Source organism: Canis lupus, chromosome 7, assembly GCF_048164855.1.
Source record: "Canis lupus baileyi chromosome 7, mCanLup2.hap1, whole genome shotgun sequence".
Classification (NCBI taxonomy): Eukaryota; Metazoa; Chordata; class Mammalia; order Carnivora; family Canidae; genus Canis; species Canis lupus.
This window is the reverse complement of record NC_132844.1, coordinates 44,360,520-44,386,063: the sequence shown is the minus strand read 5'-3', so window position 1 is coordinate 44,386,063 and position 25,544 is coordinate 44,360,520. Positions and strand designations below refer to the sequence as shown.

Here is a 25,544-nt window from a genome sequence, read left to right as displayed (position 1 = left end):
TGAATCAATAATGATTGTGAGGGATCAGAGAATAGGTAGGAGTCAGGTAGTGTTTTCAGTCGTAGCACTAAAAGGTGTGTCCAAGAAATAATTTTTTCATACTGATAGATTTGAAAATGATAGATTACTACAAAATATATCAGATAATGGCTCTGCTCTCAATTTATACATCTCCTGCAGATACTTAGGACAGCTTTATCATACTTACAGAAATTATAAAATCTATTCTTTACTCTGGAAGTTTGAATATTAGAAATTATTTTGCGGGATCCCTGGGTGGCGCAGCGGTTTGGCGCCTGCCTTTGGCCCAGGGCGCGATCCTGGAGACCCGGGATCGAATCCCACATCGGGCTCCCGGTGCATGGAGCCTGCTTCTCCCTCTGCCTGTGTCTCTGCCTCTCTCTCTCTCTCTGTAACTATCATAAATAAATAAAAAAAAATTTAAAAAAAAAAAAAAAAAGAAATTATTTTGCGACATCTTTCCTCTCAATGATAAAATTATAATAATGGTCATTGATTTTTCTCAGTCTATTATAAACAGAAATTTATTCATTAAATTCATAGACTTCTCTCTCTCACTGTGTCTCTTTCCGCTCTTTATCTCTTTTTTGAAAACAAGGGAATATCCATATCCCTTGCCCTTTGCCACCCAGATTATGTTTTCTGGAATTATGAAATTCCTGAGGAATTATGGAAAAGTTCCTGAGTGGTTTCATGATCAAATCAGTACTTAGAATCTGGAGAATTCAACCAACTTAAAATAGGAGATATTCTCCATGGATGATTCTTAACTGAATCTGTCATCCCTTATAGTCTTTGCCAAATAGTGCTTTTCTAACTCCTCATTTGCTCCACATTTACTAGATGATATTTAGCTATTAAAATGGGCCTTTCTGGAGTGCCTCGGTGGCTCAGTTGGTTAAGCATCTGCCTTCTGCTTGGGTCATGATCCCAGGGTCCTGAGATTGAACCCCACATTGGGCTCCTTGCTCAGCCGGGAGCCTGCTTCTCCTTCTCTGCTGCTCCCCCTCCTTGTGCTCTCTCTCTCTCTGTCAAAAAAATAAATTATCTTCAATTAAAAAAAAAAAAGACTGACTTTTCCTTTCAACTAGTTAATTCAATTTGATTTGCATCTAAATGGATTTATGACTTTTTATTTTATTCAGTGGGTCAAATATATAACTATTTTTATTTATTTCAAGCTCAATTTGTCTTTTGAAGCTTTCTCCTATATCCTTTTGATATCTCCATCATTCTTTGAATGTTCTCTTATTTTATAGCATTAAATGTTCCAGGTTTCTCTTATACATTTCCGTTTCTAGATCTGGATTCAGCCATTTCTCCTTGGAGCTCTGACTCCTTTAAGTGTAGAACGTTATTTAGAAACCAAGATAATTTCTATGTGTATATGTATTTATGTATATGCATACATATAGTTGTATGTATATAATTGTGTTTCTGTATATACATTTGGTACATATATGTCCATATTTATATATAGTTTTGTGTATGTATGTATACATGTGTATTATAAACACATACATATAAAATATGAGTTCATACTAACATCTCAATTCTAGTTTAACATAACAGGGTTCATTTTAGTCTAGTTGATTTCTATATTTTCAGTTCTTTTTGTAACAATGAGAAGCCTTGTTTTCATTATTTTAAACATATTATTTACTCGTTCCATCAGTTACATGAAATTTTTCATATTCTTTGTCTTCTTGTGGTGAAGGTATGAGCTTTTCTTTTACTTTTATTTTTTTTTATTTGTTTGTACAGTCATCTTGAGGATGTATGAGAAGATTCAGATTTTCTCAACTACCCAGAATTCTCATTTGCTCATTTTCCAATTCTAGTTACCTCATGAGTTTTAGTTTCTTGGGTCCTTTTATAATTTTACTAAACATTATATTCATTTATTATATAATATTAGGACAAATTTCCATGAAAATCAAATCTTTATTCCAGAACAGAGCATCTACCTTGAATCTCTGTGTCCAGTCTTTCCCAGAAGACTTAAAATATACATGTACTCTCTCCTTTCCTCCTCCCACCTCCTTTTCTCTCTTTCCTGCCCATGCCCCCACACCTCCTCTCCTTCTCAAATAAGAGAGGCAGGCAAGTGCAGCACATTCTCAACCTGTTCTCTCTGCACCTACCCTGGCCCTTCAAACCATTAAAACAATCAAAGCACATGAGGCATGTCTGAAAGGAATTTCACCAGATTCCTCCTCCTACTGGCCTCCAACTAAAATATACAACCCCTTCAGCTTTGGTGTATTTTTCCTTCTATTATTAGCTGCTAAGGGCCCTGTCTCTACATTATGCAGAGGAAATCTATCTAGGCTATAGAGAAAAAGTAAAAGTGAACCTTGATTTTTATTAATGTCTTCAGTGACCTAGTTAATCTTATAGCAATATTGAATTGTGTAAGTCTCTAAAACATTTCCTTCTTTTGATGAAAATCTGTTCTAATAACTTTTAAAACACAAAGATGCATATATTAAAAATATCTTGTCTTTTTTTTAAGATTTATTTATTTATTTATTCAGAGAGAGAGAGGCAGAGACACAGGCAGAGGGAGAAGCAGGCTCCATGCAAGGATCCCAGGCTCCATGCAAGGATCCCGACATGGGACTCGATCCCTGGTCCCCAGGATCACACCCCGGGCTGCAGGCAGCACTAAACCTCTGCGCCACTGGGGCTGCCCTAAAAATATCTTGTCTTGAAGCAAGAATTAAGACCATGAAATTTATAATATATTTTTGATAAAATGGAAATTTCTAAATTAAATTCAAGGCTTTATTTCAAAAGTTTTAGTGGAATTAAATTTAAATAGGTTGTCAAATTATTGAACATTTTTTCTTCAAATTTCCTTTAATTTGATAGTGACCTAAAATTTTCCAGATAGGTTTTCAAGATACTTTTCCAAAATTACAATGCATTTTAACAGGTGACTTCTAAATAAAGTTCAGTACATTGAAAAAAAGTAGTGGTAAACACCAGTAACTTTATTTTACATAAACTGGCATTGCCCTAATGAAAGGAGTTGAAAATATGCAAGATAATCACAGAGGCATGTAGCTCTAAAATGAGCCCCTGCTTTACATTATTCTTAACATTATTCTTTTATCTTGTTTTATCTTATTTCAGATGAGAAAGAAGTTAATAAGTAGAGAAATTGTGTTTATGCTTCTAGAAAGCTGTTATTTTAAAATATACCTATATTGATGAAATCATATGACACACTCTGATATATAAATATTTAATGAGTTTTAATTTAATTTTTGAGGGTTTTAATTTTAAAATTATGTATAATATTAATATTTCATATATATTTCTTCCAAAAGATCATTTTATAAAAACCTAGAATCCAAAATTCTAAACTAAAACTACAGACAGTTGCAGGAGAAACTTGATGATCAGAACATGTTAGCCCTATGTTACAGCTATTCAACTTTTGAGATAATTTATAATACATTTTAATTCAATTTCTACATCTTTCTTATAATTCTATACTGCATTCAAGAACTATGGTTCTTGATAATAATAATATTTCTTAATCAATAAATGAGCAATATCTATTTTCATTTGTGATGTGGATAAGGATTCACACACTAAGATTTTTTTTCACACTAAAATTTTTGAAAAAGTTAAAGTTAAATAAATCCTATGGATAATATTAAAAAATTTTAAGCAGTTATAAGATACATAAAACTCACTATCTTCTTTTATATTTTTAATGAATAAAACCACACTTAAGTATACAAACATAAATAATGAAAAGTAAACAATATTTGTAAAATTTGCACATGGAAAAACTGCCAAATTTAATATTAATCTAAGAGAATATTTAACATACTATGATATGTGTAGTTTATTTATTTTTTTGTTTTAACTTAGCATCCTAAGATGGTGTACTTTAAGGTGCTGTATATTCTCTGTATCTCAAGCCAAAGGATGAAGGAAAAGTTAACCAGCGTTTTCCTACATTTGCTCTACAGAGTGATTATCTTTTAAATAGTCTTTATTATGTCATTATTATAATTTTACTACACATGGATGTGGAAACAACAGGGTTATGGGAAAGTGTCCAGTAGAATGTAAACCATTTGGATTAGTAACTGGTTTTTAGGCAATTTACAGAAGATGTACAGATTTTTGTCTCTTAGTTAAATGTACATTAACCAGTCATTTCCAACTTTGAAATGCTAAAGAACTGCTAAACTCATGAACATCACACACCAATTGGTCACAATATTCTTGTTGATAATGATTTGTGTGTGATAATTACATCAGCCAACTGGAAATTTTTCTTCTTCTATATTCTCTGAATGAACCAGACACTGCTATTGTAATTGTTCTGATTAATTCTTTCTCAACTGTAAATTTTTCATAGTTCAATATTATTGTCAGTGATCTAAGTAAACTGATGACTGAGGCTTAAAAAGACATTAGTTCTTACAGATAACATATGTTCCAAATGTCAGAAAATGTCGATTGTATTGTCCAGTGTTGCAATAGTTTGTAGTTGAACTGGGGCTGTCATCAAAATGCTGTCATATCTCAAGAAATTCATCTTTAAAGAATGTTCATTAGGATTAAGTGTTAATTGTTGCAGTTTTCAGTTTCAATAACCAAAGGAGAGAATAGAACAGATTAAAAAATATAGATGTGATAATAAAGTACATTATATATTTTTACTATTTTTCTTGTGTGTCCATAGTTTAATTAGTGCTAAGCATACAACAGTTGGTTTTAAATGACTTGTTAGATTATCTCAAAGATTTTTAATGGTAAGTTAATATCAATATGCTAAAAACACACTAAAAAAGGTACTTTATATCCAAAAACATATTCTTGGAAAACAGATGGGATATGAAAATGTGATTACTTATTTTCAGCTGTTGATGATTTTGTTTGCCTTTGCAAGGTTTTAATGCATTGAAAATGGCTTTTCTTATAACAACTTAAACAAAGTAATTTTCTGAGAATAGAATAATCAACACCCATATACCCATCATCCATATTTAACACATCTCAATGTTTTTCCATGTTGCTGAATAGTTTTAAGGAAAATGATAAAACATGTCTTTGAAAACCCTTTGTATACATAGATATTCACTTTTCATTCCTTTCCACTGGGAGGAAATCACTATTCTTAGATTAATGTGCATTCTTCAAAACACATTTTAAAATTTCATTAAATATTATATTAATATATCCAAAATAAAATAACTATGTACAAATCTATTAATATATGTACACAATTCATATAAGGAAAACTACAAAACTCTCTTGAATGAAATCAAAGAAAAATTAAATGGAGAGATACTACATGTTCATGGATAGGAACACTATATTGTCAAAAGAAAAAAAAGGAACACTATATTGTCCAGATGTCAGTTCTGCCCCACTTGATCTCTAGGTTCAATGAAATCCCATCAAAATCCTAGCAAGTTATTTTGTGGATATTAATCAAACAATTCTAAAGATTATACAGAGAAGCAAAAGACTCAGAATTCAATATTGGAAAACAAAGTTAAAGGACTGACATTGCCTGACTTTAAGACTTAGTAAAAACCTACAGTAATCAAAACAGTGTGGTATTATCAAAAGAATAAAGAAATAGATCAATGAAACAGAATAGGGAGCTCAGAAATATACCCACATAAATACTGTCAACTGATATTTGACGAAGGGGCAAAAGCAATTCAATGGAGAAATGGTGGTTTTTTTCAATATATGGTGTTGGAACAACTGGATATCCACATTGAAAAATTAAAAAAAAAAATCTAGACACACATCTTAAAATCCTTGAATAAATTAACTCAAAATGGAAAAAATGCTTAATGAAAAAAGCAAAATTATTAGAATTCTGCAAAGAAAGGAGGAAGTCTTGTTGATTTTGGGTCTGGTTGTCTTTTTAGATATGACATCAGGGTATGATCCATGAAAGAAAGAATTGATAAGATAGGCTTAATTCACATTAAAATTTCTGTTCTGTCAAAGATGATGTCAGAAGAATGACAAGAAAATCCAGACAGGAAGAAGATATTTGCAAAAGACATATAAAACAAACAATTATTATCCAAAATATACAAATATTTAAAATTAAACAAGAAAATAAGCAATCCAATTAAAAAAAAATAGGCTCATGCTCTTAACAGCTCACCAAAGAAGCTCTACTGATGTCAAATAAGCATATAAAGAGATGTTCCACATCATATGTCATGAGGGAGATGCAAATCAAAACAATAAGATATCACTACACACTTTTTAGAATAGCCAAAATCCAGAATAGCGACAATACCAAGTGCTCATAAGAATACCAAGTGAAGCCAAAGTAGCTCTTGTTCACTGGTGGTGGGAATGCAAAATTGTACAGCCAATTTGGGAAATGGTTTGTCAGTTTCTTACATAATATTTTACTAAATAGTATGTTATATATATATGTTGTTCTGATACTTTCTTTTCAGTTCAATTATATATTTCAATAAACACTCAAGTGATATATATTCCTATCATTTTATTTATAGTACATAATAGTTTTCTGTTTATTAGTATATCACATTTTTATTTATTTAGATTGTTTCTAAATGTTCACCATTGTAAACATACCACAAACGTATGCATATCTCCTTTTACATTCAAGATTTTCTCTAGGTATACACATGAGGTTTATAACAATTTCCTCAAGATAGTTCTCTTATGAACAGTAGATAAAATTCACTTTAGAAGGACATAAAATATCTCATTTTATTTCAGGTTTCCTAATTATGTGTTTACTAATCATTTATTTTTCTTCCTCTTAAATTGCTTCTTCCTGTTCTTTGCTATGTTTTGTTATGTACTCTTAAGTTTAAACTGATTTGAGCCAATACTTAGTTCATTTTTCTGTGGGCTTCTATTCAATTATCACTAACAGTTTATTGCCTCAAACATAAGCCAGAGGAAGCTTGTGAGGCTCTGTCCAAATACAGATTTAAAAAAGAAAAGGCTGCTATATTGATGGTATTTTTAAAATGGACTTTATTTTTCTAGATTAATGTTCACAGCAAAATTAAGAAGAAAGTGCAGAGTTCCCATATAATGCTGCTTTATATTCAAACCATCGCCCACTATCAGTATTTCCCACCAGTGGTACCTTGTATTATGACTGATGAACCTACACTGACATATCATTATCATTTAAAGTCCATAGTTAATATTAGCATACACTCTTGGTTGTACATTCTATGCATTTTGACAAATGTATAATGGCATGTGTCCATCATTATAATATCATACATAATAGCTTTATTGCCCTAAATATCCTCTGAGATCCACCTATTTATCCCTCCTTACTCTCTAATTCCTGGAACTACAATCTCTTTATTATCCCCAATGTTTTGCCTTTTTCAGATTGTTATATAGTTGGAATCATACTCTATGTAAGCTTTTATAGATTGGCTTCTTTCATTTAGTAATATGTATTTAAGATTCCTCCACATGTCTTCATGGCCTGATAGCTCGCTTTCTTTTTAGTGCTGCATGATATTCCATTGTCTGAACATACCACAACTTATTTACCCTTTCACTTACTGATAGCCATCTTGGTTGCTTCCAAGTGCTGGCAATTATGAATAAAGCTGCTATGAACATCTGAGTGTTCTTTTTTTTTTTTAATATTTTATTTATTTATTCATGAGAGACACAGAGAAAGAGAGAGGCAGAGACACAGGCAGAGGGAGGAGCAGGCTCCATGCAGGGAGCCCAGCGCGGGACTCGTTCCCAGGTCTCCAGGATCACCCCCTGGACTGAAGGCAGCGCTAAACCGCTGGGCCACCGGGGCTGCCCTGGGTGTTAGTTTTTGAGTGGACCTAAGTTTTAACTCATTTGGGTAAATACCAAGTAGTGTGATTTTTGGATCATATTGTAAGTTTTGCAAGAATCTGCCAAACTGCCTTTCAGAGCAGCTGCCATTTCTTTTTTATACAGAAAGAAATTGCTGTGGGATTCCAAATATTTCCTGTTTATTATACAATCATCTTCAAAGGATATCTCTGAATAGTTACCTCCATTTCCTTTCTTACATTTCAAGTTTCTGGGGAGGGCCTCTGGATAAAGCTGATGGCACCAGGTGTTTCAACACTAATCAAGTAGTCAAAAGTCACATCCAGAAACCCCCAACATTTATTTCTTATCAGGAAGAGGCTGGTTCAGTCATGGCTGGTTCAGTATACTGTATTGGCAGCAGTTTTTCCTATATGTGAGCCAAGCTTGAGGATTAATATTTATAAAAATTCTTCAGCATGTTGATTGCCAGATTGTTCACCATTAGTATTTGGTTATTTTGCATAAAGCTTTTTAGGATATTCTCGGTTTGATAAACACTTTGATGTCATCAGCTAGATTGACCAGTCAATATCAACTTTATAATCAAATCAGTTCTCTGTAAATGAACTCATAGTTCTTGTGTTCATGAATCTACCATGAGGGTTCTCTTTTAAGTAGAGGGCATTTTGGCTGACTTCTTCCTCTAACTCTTTGAGATCTCAAACTGGAACTTGGAAAACTGGTCTTAAGAAACCATATAATTAACTGATGTGAAATACCTTCATTTAGATTTGTAAGATCATTTTGATTTTACTATTCATTTCATTCAAGTCTCTGACTTTGAGCTGTCTCCTAAGTCCCATGCAGGGAAAATTAGGAACGCCAGTTAATGCCCCATGCTTCTTTGCATGTTTTCTGTGAGCTTAATTTCTAGTTACTAATCCTATTTTCTATTCGGTTGATAGCATTTTTTAATCTTAAATTTTTACCACTCTTCTTCTGAACCACAGCTTCATCAAGGGAAGAGTGTTTGCCCCACACTTTCAAGCATGGCTACAATTATTATTATTATTATTTTTTGCACAAGGATCTATAGGTAAGGATGGAGGGCACTATTTCAGAGCCTAGGGCTTAAGAGAGTTCGCATGGTTTTTGCTTGTGCTCTTGAACTTCTGCAACTCTGTGAGAACATGCTAGTCCAAGAAAAATGAGAAATACTTGGAGTACAGCCATTTCAGCTGACTTAACAAGCTCTGAAGCATTTCTTCCACAGCTATGTCCTAGAGAAACTTAGATGAACCCAGCCTATATTATAGCCAAATACCAGTAAGCCATGGATGTGAAAATATTAATAAATAATAACTACTTTTAACCACAGAATTTTCAGTTTCTGCTAAACAACAATCACAAACCAGTATAGCTTGTATAGTAACTTTGAAGGAGTTCATACCCCTCTGTAAACAAAGGATAGATATGGCAAAGGAACTTAAATCTCTGAATTCACTTTAATCTTCATAAAGTTCTGTTTCTTATAGAATCTGTGCTTCTTTGCACACAAGCCTTCTTCTAAATGCTGCTGAAGGGGTTGACTTATAAAATGTTGCCAGTTTCCCTGGCCCATTCCCCAACATTTCTCATTGGTTCTAACTCATAAAAAGGGTTAGATTCCAACTTTGCTGATGGGAACACTTAACTGGAAACAGCTAGCCTATACCCTAGAATAATCCCACCAAATCTGTATTGTAACAAAGTTGGAGAGCATGTGTGGGACTGACTCTAAGGTAGATATAAAACTTAAATGAGTTAAACTTAAATGAGTTAAATGAGGATGGGGAGAGAAGATTCAATGTGCTAATATTAGCATCCATGTATGGTGCTAGATAAATTGGCTAATCCAAAACAGGACTTAATTCCAGCTTAGATTGGTGAAGCAGAAGTGCCAGAGAATTATTGGTATATATTAGAAGGAACAGTTCATAAGCTTATTGTTATGGAAATGTTTAAATGGATCTATCATGTGTAAGCTGTTCAGTTACCCATTAATTTCTATCCCAAGAGAATACAGAGAGCATCCCTACCTCCTAGGAAGAAACTCCATTCACCCAGGAGGACATTCCATTCACTAAGATCAAGAACAGGGTTCGTGAGGGTGCCACTAAGTGTCTTGATGAACTCTGTGGTGTTGTTCTTTACAGGCTGGTGATAATGCGAGATGCTACAGCTGAGTTCTCTGATATAAATTAGAATAATGAGACCCAAGTATGGATAAAAACTATTGCATATGCTTGACTATCAGATTAAAAAAATGAGCAAATAGCCCTATAAATCAGAGAAACAGATAGTGATTGGTGGACTCAGACATCTTGATAGTGGCTAGTCAGTGATGAGTTTGTAGAAATAAAATACATGGACAATCTGGTATAGTGCTATTCACATATATAGAATTAATTATGTAGGTCTGCAGAACAGAAACACAATTCAGTCTGCCTTTGTAGGGATTCCTACCCTCTTACACAATTTCAGACCTATGCTATGTCATGGACTAAGTGCCTCAACTGAAGGGTAGTAGCTCCTTTTGAAGAAAAATCTTGACATTTAGTCATAGGTGTTCCATATATCTTCCTCAGAGGGTTCTGAGGCCATATACCAGCATGATTGTTCACCGATGAAAGATAAGAGTTTTTAGATAATGACTCTGAACTTATGCTTCCCTTTGAAATACCACTGTTCCACCATTAGGAGTACATAATTATTTAGGTCTAGTAGATGGATCATAAATCCATCTTTTGTTGTTTTGTTTGGTTTTGCTTTATTTTCCTCCACAGTCCTTAAATATGTGGTGTAGTCAATATACTTAGTAGTAGAATCTCCACATGGGAATAAGAGCCATTATGCAGGAAAGCTCAACTGAAAGATCTTGAAATTCCCCTTTAGACTTATCAAGATTTTAAACTGAAAGCAATTCTGTTTCCCTATGGGACTTGTTGTGATTATTCTCCTCTTCAAAGGCTTTTGAGTTAGAAGGGTGATGATTCAAAGCATGTCTTCATTAACTTCATTAGATGGGACAGTGCAAAAGCCAGATGACCACAGAAAATAATAAAAATAATAGGAGATTATCAGAAAACTAAGCAGGTTGTGATATAAATTTTGAGAGGAATTCTAAATGTTAGATCTCTACTAAGATAAACAAATATAGCCCTTGGTGCTTGAATAGCAATGGTGACCTGGCAAATGAGTATTTTTTTATCCTAATCAATCTGTATCCTATCCAGTTGAATCTGTCCAACCATTTTTTTTTTTTTAAAGATATTTTTAAAGACCTACATAAAGACATATCGATTCTCTTCAAATTGGTCTACAAATTCAATATTCAATGAAATCCTAATGAAAACTCTACCTGGTCTTTGTTTGTTTAGGTATAGGGATTTACACAGTACATGTTGATTGTAACAGAAAAAAAAAAAAAAAAAAAACAACTGTCAAAAACAACTAAAGCTTCTTGAAAAAGATAAGAAATGAGACTTCTTGCCTTACCAGTATTGAGATATTTCAAAGGTAAGTAATTAAGATTTATGATGTTGGCATATGGATGGCTAATTGAATTAAGGAAACAGACTAGGGGCAAAGAAATAGACATATTTGTATATGGGGACTTGACCTGCAACCAGGAAGGCATTGCAGATCAGGCCAAGCAGTAAAGTGACAGAAGAACTTATTCAGTACATATAGTAGGCAAAATTGGTTAATTAAATGGAAAAATGAACTTAAAATTCCTACCTTATGACATACACACAGATGTACAATTTCCAGATAAATTGATTTAAGTATGAAGGATGAAATGTTAAATATTACCAAATGAAATATAAGCAAATATTTTTTGTCCCAGAATAAACTTTTAAAAAAATATTGAACCACTCGAATCCCTGCAATAAATCCTACTTGATTGTACTGAATGATTCTTTTTAATTTATTATTGGATTGAGTTGTTGTTGAGGATTCTCGTATCTATGTTCATCAGAGATACTGATCTGTAGTTTTCTTTTTTTATGTTATCTTTATCTGGTTTTGTTTTTGGGGTAATGCTGGCCTCATAGAATGCATTTGGAAGTTTTCCTTCCTCTTCTAGTTTTTGAAATAGTTTGATAAGAATAGCTATTAGCTCTTCTTTAAATAAACATTTTTAAACAAGACAAAAAAGGCAAGCCATAAGTCAATTGATTAATTTGTTTATATTAAAATTAAAGTTTAGCACTCAAAACTTATCATAGAGAAGGTAAAATGTCAAGCTACAATCAATAGAAGTGCAAGTAATGAAATTTTCATTTTCAGTAAGTACAATTAATGAAAGCAATAACAATAAAAATATGCAACAAGTCTTGCAAACCAAGAAGAAGAAAACATGAATGAGTAGATGCCATAAATAGGCATTTCTAGAAAGGAAAAACTATCTTAGAATGGATGAAGAAATGCTTAAACTCAACTTATGATGGGAATACAGAAAAAATATAGATATATAATTTTACACACAGCAGATAAACCCAAATGGAATATCTAAGAATGCAAATAGGGACACTTATTCACTTTCATTAGTTGATTATGTGTTTCGGCAGCACACATACTAAAATTGGAACAAAACAGAGAAGATTAGCTGACCCCAACTCAAGGATAACATGCAAATTCATGAAGCATTCCATATATTTTGACTGCTACCTCTGAAACCAATAATACATTGTATGTTAATTAATTGAATTTAAGTTAAAAAATAAAACAACACTGTCTAATACAAAATAAATAAAATATTTAGAATTTTAAAAAGGGTGTGAATTTTCCTTTTTCAAACTGAAATGGAAAAAAAATGATGTAATATATATGAAAACATCTATCCGATTGTCCAACTATTGCATTTCTAGGTATGAAATCTAATGTAACACTAGTACTTATATATTTGGGGAAATATTTGAAAACCTTAATAATATTATTATTTCTAAGAAAGGAGAATCAAATAACCCAGAGATCTATGATCAGGAGAATAATAAATAAATGTTGACACATATTTAAATTGAATATTGTACTATAGTTAAAAATGAGCAACAGATACATGCATTAACACAGAAATGTCATCTTCAACATAATGAATTATTTCTGTAGACTATACATACTATTATTTCAGTTATATTAAATGCCAACTAAGTGTTTTGTTGGGGTAGGCATACACATAGTTAATACTATATATTAAAGGCAAGGGGATGGGTCAAATAGGTGATAGGGATGAAGGAGTGCACTTGTGATGAGCACCAGGTATTGTATGGAAGTGTTGAATCACTGTATTGTATACCTGAAACTAATATTACCCTGTGCTAACTGAAATTTAAATAAAAACTTAAAATAAAAGCTTAGTTCAACAGCAAAAAAAAAAATCAGGATATTCAATACAGTTGGAAGGAAAAGTAGAAGAGTATTTGGGGATAAGCACAAGGATATTGGAAATGTTCTGCTTAAGTTGAATGATGGGTACATATACGCTCATTTAAAATTTAAATATCATATATAAAATAACTGATTCAGTAAAATGTAGCCTCTAACCTGCTTGTCAGACCCACACAGGTTCCATTATTTTTGCAAGGTCCAGAAGAACAGTCATTTGTTTCAAGTTCACAAAGAGGTCCAGAAAACCCAGGTCTGCAAATGCATCTTTAAAACAACAAAATTTAATAACTCCATTAATATAAACATATAAAGTTAAAGCTTTGAATTATTATAGCATGGCAGATTGCTAATAATCAGAAATGTTCAATTTATCAATTGAAATTATAAACATGTATGTATTTCGATACATCTAGATGCATAAATTTGTATCTAGATAGTTTTTGGTTTTCTCTACCTGAAATTGTTGAACCCATCTTCACAGTCACCATCATTCTGACAAGGAAGAGAGAAGCACTCATTCACATTAATTTCACAATGTTCACCCTGAAATCCTGTGAGAGATGAGATAGACATAGATGAGCAATCCTGACTTTAGAGTGTGAAAATCAGTCAGTGATAAAGAGTCTGGAGAATATGCTCTTAGTGGGAACTTAGAAAAAAAGAAAGAAAGAAAGAAAGAAAACTCCTCATCTCTGGCTTTTCATACAGCTCTATTTCACATAATATATAAATGAAGTTATGCTAGTTTCTAATTAATGAGTTCAAATGAAAGAATCAAGGGAGGAATACTTTACTAAACCCTTTGGGAAAGTAGGTTGTTGCAAATGTTGCTGTTGTTTTAAGGTATTTAAATGTTTGAACAAGAAGAACTGAAACAATCTGGAAAACAAATGAATTAATGTGACGGCCAATCTTAAAGTAAAATTTAGCTTCAGCGATCAAATTTATTCAAGGCAGTTAGCAGATGAGGCAAATTATTTAATTACTTTCCATATCCAAGTGATTCAAAGAAAACAAATTATTTTGATTAATAGCTACATAATCAGTCATCCATTTAAACACATGCCAGTTATATTTTTTTAAAAAAACAAAGAACATGGGGATCTCTGGGTGACACAGCAGTTTGGCACCTGCCTTTTGCCCAGGGTGCGATCCTGGAGACCCGGGATCGAATCCCACATCGGGCTCCCGGTGCATGGAGCCTGCTTCTCCCTCTGCCTGTGTCTCTGCTTCTCTCTCTCTGTGACTATCATAAATAAATAAAAATTAAAAAAAAAACAAAGAACATGAAAAAAATTACACACTTATGAGACACAGTTGTAATTATTTCAACACATTTGTGTTAGAATATCAGCATATCATTTTTAAAAATACATTAAATATTTTAATATTTATGATGACAATTTAAACAATGATTTCCATGATTATATATATTAACAAGATAAAATTAAATATATTCTTATAGTCACTTTTTCTAGCTAATACTTTTTTCAATACTAGTTAGAAAATGTGTGAAACAAGAGGATTTTCCTTTCTCTAACTTTGCAGTGCTTTAAGTACCAAATAATTGCAGTGATATTACAAATGACAATATCTACTCAGATGTTTTAGTTTGAAGAACAGAAGGCAATTCAAGCTGTTGTTCTACAAAACCTGTATTTATTATTGACATACACATAGACTGGGATATGAGAGAAAGGGTGATCTAGCAACACATGAATGGCCATCTTCCTTCCACAGTACCATTTCATAAATTCTCTCTTCTTTCTATTCCAAATATCTCTTCATGATGAAAGTTACAAAACATTTATAATATTGGCACACAGATGTTAAAGCACAGCTTCCTTAATCTCTATTTCCAAATCATGATCTTTTAGCTTTGGCATCTACTGCTGATTGGAAAATCCTCTGTACTTCTTCACTTACAGTCCCATGAAATAACATGGGATTGTCCTATTGTATCCACTCACATCATACTACAAGCCATTGACACTCTCTGTGGTGTCTATCACCAAGTCAAGTCGCAAATCTTCTATTTGGAGTTTGGAAAGTTGATATTACCTCGTATAAAATCTGGCTGCTTCTTGTTAGTAGGACATAAATGGAAACCTAAAAATTACATAACTCAAAAGAAGGCAAGAGTATAAAAGAACACAGATATATAAGTACTATAGAAAGTAGAAAATGAATGGCTAGATGATCCATTTAAAGTCATCTACATCAATAGTTACATCAAATGTGGTTTAAAAAAAAAATGCTTCAGTAAAAGGCAAAGTCAGCCAGCCCAATAAAACAACAGAACCAACTACATGGTTTCCGAAGGAAACTCACTTTAAATATAGAGTTGATAATGAGTTAAAAGTAGAAAGATGGAATAAAGATGCACCATGAAACCCTTAAAGAAATCCACAGCGCCTATGTGTCTAACAGATTAGATAGTCTTTAGGTCAAGCATCATTACTATTTTTTTCTTACTCAATTATCAAAGCCTTCAAGTTAAACTCTGAAGTTGAGTGCTTATAAATTCATTCATGCAACTCAGTATTGTATTCTCAGCATTAAAAACAAAATTAAAAAGAATTATTTTCTAATTAATATGGCTCTCTTAATTTTAGCTAAGCAAGTTATAATTCCAACACATTCACCATTCATCAATCGCTATCATATTTAAATTATAAATTTAATAGTGTAGTTATAAACAATAAACTTTTTCTTGAAATATTTCTAGTTTGTTTTCTGTTTTTTTTTTTTTTTTTTCCAGTTAAAGATTTAGAAAGTTGTATGCATTACACTATTCCTACTTTTAACATGACTAGCTCTCCCTGGGAAGCAGGGAATTTTGACACTAAGATGTTTCTTAGAAATGTTCTTTTGAGGCACTGGTACTCAGGGGCATTGACTAGCTAGTGAAGTAGTACCAGTATGCCCCCCTGAGTTCAGCTGGGCTGATAAGTCAGAAGAACATTCAGTACCTGCAAACTTGAGAAGCTCACAGAATAATGTTGTTTTCTGTGATTTTGCCTTATTCATTTAGTTTGAAATTTCTGGGATGGAGCTTTGTTACCAACCAGGAACAAATGTCAATGGGCTGAGGAAATTAGATTGCTAAAATGCAGTAGACACTGGGAGAAAAAAATAAAGTAGACATGGATTGCATTTAAAAGAAACTAAAGTTTTGCCGAGAAAGGTTGTGTTTGGGGGATTTAAAAGAGAAAAAAATGTATATATACTTAGTCCCAAACTATATATTCCATAGTCCTAGGTGTTAGAAACCTTTGTTTGTTTGAAAGGTATTTGTTTTGAATACATGCAGTGATAGCTCTGTCTGTCAAAACTTTAAGTATAGTGAATTCATTCTATCCTACTCCCCTGTTATTTATCCCTATCCAGAATTCACCTATTAACTGCAATAGAGTTCTTTAAACACAAATAATAGGACATTCTCAAATCAATGTCCTCTTGATTTTTTTCTTAAAATGTCTTGCCTACTCATTGTTATAGAGAATTCAGGTGACTGATTAATATCTTTATACTATCCCATTACCCAAAATATTTCATTAAGTTACTAAATGTACTGTTCACTTTAGGAGCCAAATCAATGTAGATTTTAGGTATAATTTTTAAAATCACTTAATATTTTCTCATTTCTAAAAAAATTCATTTTTTAATTGATTCTCTAGAGGGGATGGCATAGAACAAAGTAAACTAAGAACTGTTAGATTTTCATGAATTTTTTTCTCATTCAAGTCTATACCTTGACATCCCACATTAGAAGTAATACTGCTTGGAATAATTAGGAATGAAAATAAATAGGGAAAAACTAGAATATATCTTTTAGGTATTCAATAAGTTAGCCTTAGAATCATTCATTTTAAAATAAAAACTAAAAATATTAAAAATGAATTATTTTCAAAAGCATCAGAAAGGCTTTATTTTTATTTTTTCTTAATTAAAACATTAACTTACCTGGATTTTAAAGCTTTATGAGAAAAATAAAAATAAAAATTAAAATTAAAATTAAAAAAATAAATAAATAAAGCTTTATGAAAACAAACAAACAAACAAAAAAGAGATTTCTCTCTTGGTGAGTCAGATCTTTTTTAGATATTGTTTTATTTTCATTTTAAAATAGGATGATACAAATGTTCGCATTTTCTTGAAAAATTAACCAAATATTACACAATAGTTGCAGATTCAATTTTAAACACTGAAATATGAAAAGATAGAACTAATATTTAATAGGCCTAATAAGGCCTATTAAATAACTGATTTTTTTTTTTTTTAAAAAAAAAACACTGATTTTAAGGAAACTTAAACACTGATTTTAAGGAAACTTAAAAAATGAGTATAAAAGCTAATATTCTTAAATATAATTAATAATTAACATGCTTTAAAATTAATTAGCAGCAATATATTTTCTTTGAAGAATTTCCCCAACATAAATATCTACAGCTATTTAAACCGAATAGACACATGCTACCACATAAGCACATGTTTTTAGTTGTCAAAAAAGTAATTTTTAATTTAGATAAACTATATTGTCAAGCGATACATTTATTTGGTGCATGGAATTATATGCTTTAGGTAATGTGGCATTACCATAATAATAGTATACGTACTAGAGTAATAGACACATTTAAATGCAACTGCTTGCCTCCTCTGGTACTACAAATCCATCAAGCTTAGAATCCCAATTGTAAATCAATAGCACATGGAAATGATCTGATTCTTCCTTCCACTAAGATATTTAACAAGTATTCTTTGCCACATTTTAATCCTTTGTAAAGTGTCATTTAAAAAACTGTTTAAAAAACTTTTGCTCCTTTCACCTTGGAGACATACGGATGAAGTGGCTCCATTTGGAAACTAAGCCCTTTAAATTAAATTGAAAGTATTGGGTAGCGTGATGGTCTTGCCTATAAACTGAGACATAATTTAGAGTAGAAAGATAAAGAAGTTTTCCTAAAGAGAATATTAGAAAAGCAATCTATTTTAAACATGAAATGATTTTAGATCTCTCACTATATACACACGCGTGTTAATAACAGAGACCCTACTGCATGCCATACACACATTCACACACATTTTATCCAAAGTCATCTCTACCTCTGTAAAATTCCTATCATTCTTATATTACATTTCTACAAGCCTGAAGGTGGACTCAATTTATTCAACTTCTTGTCCTTAATTAGCTCTTTTCCTATACTGTACACATTTGACATTACTCTTTTGATCACATACAATACAAACAAAAATACTAACTTAGGCAAGGAATGGCATTATTGGTACCCTAGCTGAGAAGGATACCTGGTAATTTTCAGAATTTAAGAGCCATAGTAACAAGTTCTTTCACAAACCCTTCTCTCCTACTGCATTCAGATCTCCATGTGAAGGGAACATGGTATTGGCTGCACCAAATGGAAAGCTCTGGCAAAGAGGGGAAGCTTTTCCTCTTATTGTCAATTCCAAGAAAGGGCTCTGAATCTCAATATTTCAGTCCCATGCTGACATGGATCAATCATAAATTCCAGAGGATGGACTTTTCTCTCTGTCTAAGCTTGAGTTCTTGCAAGATAACAATTGAGGTAATAATATGTACACTAGTAGCTTATTTGAGAGGTGACTTCAGGAATTATTGCAAGGAAGTGATGAAATAAAATAAGGGAGAGCGGGGCTTAATGAGCAGGTATTATTCTGAGCAATGAAGACTCCAAGGCTGCTGTGATCCTCTGAAAAATCATGTGGAACGTAGCTCACAGTTGTCACACTACTTAGGAAAGCTGGGGTATGCATCCATAAAGTAAGAGAAAGCTCTTACTCTATTGTACTTAAATGGTTAGTTAATTTATGTGTCTCTAATTGAACTTCAAATTCCTTGAGGGTGTGTCTTTTCCATGTTTAATTTCTCCAGAACCTGTCTCAAGACTTGACACATGGTAGGAAATCAATAATGCTTGTTGAATCAGACAATAAAGAATACAATTTTAGATTTCTAGAATACTACCAACATGTGGCCACAAGATTGGCATGTGTTATGTACAGAGCATATTGCAGAGAGGCAAAAAAAAAATGTGTAGTATGAAATAAATGTTGAGGTGTGTAAACTGATTGCATACTGAATCACCCAAAACTAACACTTTAAGTGACCTAGAGTAAACCCCATTTGTTTCTAGGAATCTTGTGAAATTATATTTTTCTTTCTGTCTGCTATTTTTGTACTTATTAAAGCACTGATTTTTTTATTACAGAAATTGTTTAAACAAATAGGATTTTATATAAAACAAACCTGTATTGAATTATTACTGCTAAATGCTTTTCTGTCTACCTCTTTTCCACTAGAAAATGGTCAATGTTCATAGGGACCAAATCAACTCACTTCAGTTCTAAACAGAAGATAGAAGCACTGCTCCTACTTTCTCTTGCAAAACATGATCACGATAGGTCTGGTGTTTTACTACACCTATAATTTTTAAATAGCTCACATTGGACCCAAATGGATTAGATTATTTTGACTATAAGTTTCAATCACACTAAGCAAAATAGTTTACTTGGTGAACATTCAATTTGGCATAAATCAAAGTGTCAGTTATTCTAGTTGCTGGTTCTTCAGAGTGAATTTTAATGCCATTTATAACTTAGTTGTCTAGTACCTAGTCACATTATTACTCTGGTTTTGGGATTTTATTTATATTCATATTTAAATTGTGACAGACCTTGGCTAAAAATTGTTAACAGAATTTCAAAAATGCATATGCTGAACTTCTAGACCTTAAGCCGTAAATCTCTTTTCTTGTGATGCCCTATATTCTAGTCACTTGGCAAACACCAACAGCTTGCAAAGAATTCCAGGGGAGCTTCCAAATCCTCTATCTGTATAAGAGGTTAAGTCTTGGAATTCTTTGTGGTTTTAAATTTCAGTGCTTTTGAAATGGAATTTGATCAGAATATTTTCTTTTAAAAATAATATGATGGCTTTGACATAGATCCTATTTCAAACAACAGGTATTAAAGTAACTCAGCATAGTGTCTAAAATATTCCACAGTCAACCTCTTTTCAACATTCTGCGGTAGCTTTTTAAAGCAATGTCACAGGCTTTAGTTTTTGATCTACTACAGAGATTGAACTATTAAAGGCAACAGTAAGTAAACATTTTTTATAGTAGTTAGATCCCATTTATCCATTTAAATCATGTACTTTATAATTACTGAGGTTTGCAGGGTATCAAATGTCCCCTCACATTTTTTCCTACTTTGCTTTTCCTGACTTATTGCTTCAAACATTTGTCCATATGCCTTATGTGCCCACACTATTTGCTTCATAAATCCCATGTAACTTTTGCAAAAACAATTACTAATGGCTCTCCAGTTTGTAGTTCCTATCCCTCAGAACGTCAAGAAGTTTTGTCATGTACATTCAAAGACTTGCCTCTTTAGCCTTATAATAGATCATCCTCTATATGAGGATCCTCCACATCCTCTACATCTATATACAGGAGGTTTTATAAAAAGAAACAGAAACATCTCTAAGATACTAATTAATTGGTATAGTTGAAGCTGACCTTTTGGGACAGAAGAGTAAATAAGTTTTGTCCTTATCTTTAGTAAACCTCTCTTCCAGTAGAATCAGTAACAAGGAAAGACACATGAAGCCATAATTTGGTATTAGAAAATAAATGAGTTGTAGATTTTTATACACGATGTGTTTTTTATACTGTGCTTATGATACATTCCTGTTATATTGAAAACCTACAATGTGCTAATTTTATGGCAGAAGCATTCCTGCTGAAGATGGTAATAGCTCTTGAGTAGAAAGCAGTACATGAGCAGTAAACATCTATACAGATCACCTGTGCACTAATCAGATCTCTTTAAGTTACCTCTGAAGAGATCCTAATCAAGAATCTTTCAAAATAGTATAAGTTATTGTTGGCTGATATGACCCAGAAAGCCAAAAGTAATTTGCTTTAGGAACAGCTGGATTCGGGAGCTCCAATAATGTCTTTTAATCTGCCCATTTCCTATCACCTTCATAGATTCTGTTTTATAGTACAAAGTAGCCACCAGAGTCACATGATATGAGCTTAGTAATCAAAGTGGAAATTAGTGATGTTCATAGGTAGCTCCATGAGAAAAATTACAGTGAAGCATTTGATTACCCAAGATTCCATCTATGCTCATTTCTAACTGACTGCTATTGTTAGGAACACTACATAGTTAGGATTATTCAGGAAAAATAAGTTGTTAACAAACAATGAGAGATTTCTTTAAAATAAACAAACAAAAAGCCAAAAAATACAAAGTTTTGCCTTCTCCTCTCCCTCTCCTCAGCACCCCCATACTAGTTAGGTAAACTTTTTTGGATTATTTCTCCAGTCTGTTTCTATACCTGTATTTGGAGGCAAATACTTCCCGATTCTCCAATGTATATAAGTGTTCTCTCACTCATTTTTAAGGATCCGTAATCCCATTAGAACAAAATAAACCAAACAAACGAGTGAAAAAAAACACACATTAAAACAAATGTAAGTTCTTACCTTCTCTACACACACAAAAATGAGTTCCATCTACCAAAGTCAAGCATGTTGAGTTGTTTCTGCAAGGGTCACTGAGTGGATCACAGGGGTTATAGTGTTGATGGCAAAATTTTCCAGTATAAAAGGGTGGGCATAGGCATACAAATTGCCCAGGAATGGTAGACTCATGACAGAGAGCTCCATTCATGCATGGATCAGAGTCACATTCATTTGTTTCTTCACTACAGTTTTGTCCAGTCCATCCAGATGTACATTCACAGCTGAAAGAAAATTTTAAAAGTATGAATAGTACTCTTTCATATTTATTCTTTGTATTTTCAGTGAATTACTACGTTGAGCTAATTTGTGGTATTTTTATTTATAACAAGATTAAGAAATTATACACACTTTAAAAACATTGTTTGCGTAATTCCCTGAGACAATTCAATGCACATTACTCCAAGAGTGACTGCAATGGCTAACATAAGATTTACAAAGCATTTGGTAAATTTCTAACATAGTAGGCCACTGAGACAGATAAGAGAACAACAGTGCTCCAATTTCAATTTTAGCAACTATTGAGCTTAATTACCAATTGAGAAAATTTCCTCAATTATTTCTTTTATGTAAAATAATTTTCACTGTTTATAAGACTGAGATGACATTTAATTCAATATCTTTAACAACATGTGATTCTTATAATCACCAGAGTATTTATAACAAGGTATTTCTTTATACTAAGCATCTGGATTTTGTTTCAGTTTTAGCATGCTTTTAAAAACATCTTTCTGGGGGATCCCTGGGTGGCGCAGTGGTTTGGCGCCTGCCTTTGGCCCAGGGCGCGATCCTGGAGACCCGGGATCGAGTCCCACATCGGGCTCCCGGTGCATGGAGCCTGCTTCTCCCTCTGCCTGTGTCTCTGCCTCTCTCTCTCTCTCTCTCTCTCTCTCTGTGACTATCATAAATAAATAAAAAAAAAAAAATTAAAAAAAATAAATAAATAAATAAAAACATCTTTCTTCTAATATTTGAATAATGCGGGAAAATTGAGGAGAAATCAAATAAAAAGTAAAGCATTTGGATCTTGTCTGTACTTCACAGACTCTAGCTCAGTCTAATCATCAACCATTTAGCATCTCTCAGACCACATTCAGAAATTTTTTAGTTCAAATAGCACCACATTATCAGTTATTTACTAATCCTGCATATGATTTCATCTTGTTCTAAAGTTTGTTTGTCATGACCTTTAAAAATTTTTATGAGTAAAAATTATAAATGGTTCCATGACTAGCTTCCACTACTTAAACTTCTGGCTTTTCAGTGTGAATCTGAATCTCCATATTCTCATGTACATAATATATGCTGAAAATATTATAAATATTAATGGATATATGGTCTTCAGTTGGTATCATATGAACTTACTTGAATTCTCTCATTTGAGAAATTGGGGATTCGAGAGCTTGATGAAATTGTTAATCTCAGAGAATTATTGTAAAGATTAAATGATATAATGAATAAAGTATATATGGTGTCTGACATGAGCAATGCCTAGCCACCTATGGTTGGCTGTCACAGGCTTTTATTTTTATTTTTATTTTTTTATAAATTTATTTTTTATTGGTGTTCAATTTGCCAACATATAGAGTAACACCCAGTGCTCATCCCATCAAGTGCCCCCCTCAGTGCCCATCACCCAGTCAACCCCTCCCTCCCCTTCCACCACCCCTAGTTCGTTTCCCAGAGTTAAGAGTCTTTCATGTTCTGTCTCCATTTCTGATACTTCCCAATCATTTTTTCTACTTTCCCTTTTATTCCCTTTCACTATTTTTTATATTCCCCAAATGAATGAGACCATATAATGTTTGTTCTTCTCCAATTGACTTATTTCACTCAGCATAATACCCTCCAGTTCCAACCATGGCAAAGCAAATGGTGGGTATTTGTCGTTTCTAATGGCTGAGTAATATTCCCTTGTATACATAGACCACAGCTTCTTTATCCATTCATCTTTCGATGGAGACCGAGGCTCCTTCCATAGTTTGGCTATTGTGGACATTGCTGCTAGAAACATTGGGGTGCAGGTGTCCTTGCGTTTCCCTGCATCTGTATTTTTGGGGTAAATCCCCAACAGTGCAATTACTGAGTCGTAGGGCAGGTCTATTTTTAACTCTTTGAGGAACCTCCACACAGTTTTCCAGAGTGGCTGCACCAGTTCACATTCCCACCAACAGTGCAAGAGGGTTCGCCTTTCTCCATATCCTCTCCAACATTGGTTGTTTCCTGCCTTGTTCATTTTCCCCATTCTCACTGGTGTGAGGTGGTATCTCATTGTGATTTTGATTTGTATTTCCCTGATGGCAAGTGATGCAGAGCATTTTCTCATGTGCTTGTTGCCCACATCTATGTCTTCCTCTGTGAGATTTCTGTTCATGTCTTTTGCCCATTTCATGATTGGATTGTTTGTTTCTTTGCTGTTGAGTTTAAGAAGTTCTTTACATATCTTGGATACTAGCCCTTTATCTGATATGTCATTTGCAAATATCTTCTCCCATTCTGTAGGTTGTCTTTGAGTTTTGTTGACTGTATCCTTTGCTGTGCAAAAGCTTCTTATCTTGATGAAGTCCCAATAGTTCATTTTTGCTTTTGTTTCTTTCGCCTTCGTGGATGTATCTTGCAAGAAGTTACTGTGGCTGAGTTCAAAAAGGGTGTTGCCTGTTTTTCCCCTAGGATTTTGATGGAATCTTGTCTCACATTTAGATCTTTCATCCATTTTGAGTTTATCTTTGTGTATGGTGCAAGAGAGTGGTCTAGTTTCATTCTTCTGCATGTGGATGCCCAATTTTCCCAGCACCATTTATTGAAGAGACTGTCTTTTTTCCAGTGGATAGTCTTTCCTCCTTTGTTGAATATTAGTTGACCATAAAGTTGAGGGTCCACTTCTGGATTCTCTATTCTGTTCCATTGATCTATGTGTCTGTTTTTGTGCCAGTACCACACTGTCTTGATGACCAAAGCTTTGTAGTACCACCTAAAATCTGGCATTGGGATGCCCCCAGCTATGGTTTTCTTTTTTAATATTCCCCTGGCTATTCGGGGTCTTTTCTGATTCCACACAAATCTTAAAATAATTTGTTCCAACTCTCAGAAGAAAATCCATGGTATTTTGATAGGGATTATATTAAATGTGTCACAGATTTTTAAAAGAATGTGTGATCCTATTTATGCCTAAATAAAATATGCACCTCAACAATGCTTCAATTTCTAGTGGTACTTTTCATTTATTTTTCAATCACATCTTAATTTAAAATGGTCAAATATATTTTCAATTTGATAACTCCAATAAAACTCTGAAACGAGGTATTTTTTTTTAATTATTCTAACTTTGTAGATGAGATAGCCAGAAGTTTAAAGGAGAAAAGTGACTTATCTGAAGCTACCTGGTTGGTAAACTTGAGATCCAAAGCCTAGACCTCTTCCTCCAAGTCTCTCTCTTTTCTTTCTTTTCTTTTTTTCTTCCTTGAAGGTTTCAAATCTATTATAAGGCTATCCAATATCTTGTGAAATACTGTAAAAGTTATGTACAATTAAATCCCAACAATGCTTCAGTGCATTTATTTTATTTAAAGTAGCTTTACTTCTAATTGGTGTTGCATAATATTTGTTTTTCTTTTTCTTGTATTCTTTCTTGAGTACATAATTTCAGCTTGAATACTTTGAGTTCCCTGTGAGTAACCAATAATGCTTGAATATTTAACATATGTGCTGACTGTTTGCTTT

General features: G+C 32.9%; 1 protein-coding gene and 1 non-coding gene across 2 annotated transcripts in view; one reads left to right on the top strand and one right to left on the bottom strand.

Moving 5' to 3' along the window:
- The window catches only part of EYS (eyes shut homolog), a 1,513,100-nt gene that overhangs the window by 986,585 nt on the left and 500,971 nt on the right, over window positions 1-25,544 (bottom strand). Inside the window, exons 13-15 of the mRNA XM_072832461.1 lie at window positions 21,789-22,048; window positions 13,709-13,805; window positions 13,411-13,518 (exon numbers count right to left, since the gene is read on the bottom strand). Of these exons, the coding sequence (XP_072688562.1) occupies window positions 13,411-13,518; window positions 13,709-13,805; window positions 21,789-22,048 (465 nt within the window). The remainder of the gene's footprint in view (window positions 1-13,410; window positions 13,519-13,708; window positions 13,806-21,788; window positions 22,049-25,544) is intronic.
- Window positions 12,426-12,527, top strand: LOC140637416 (U6 spliceosomal RNA). The gene has a single exon (XR_012034535.1). It is a non-coding gene; the product is annotated as a U6 spliceosomal RNA (small nuclear RNA).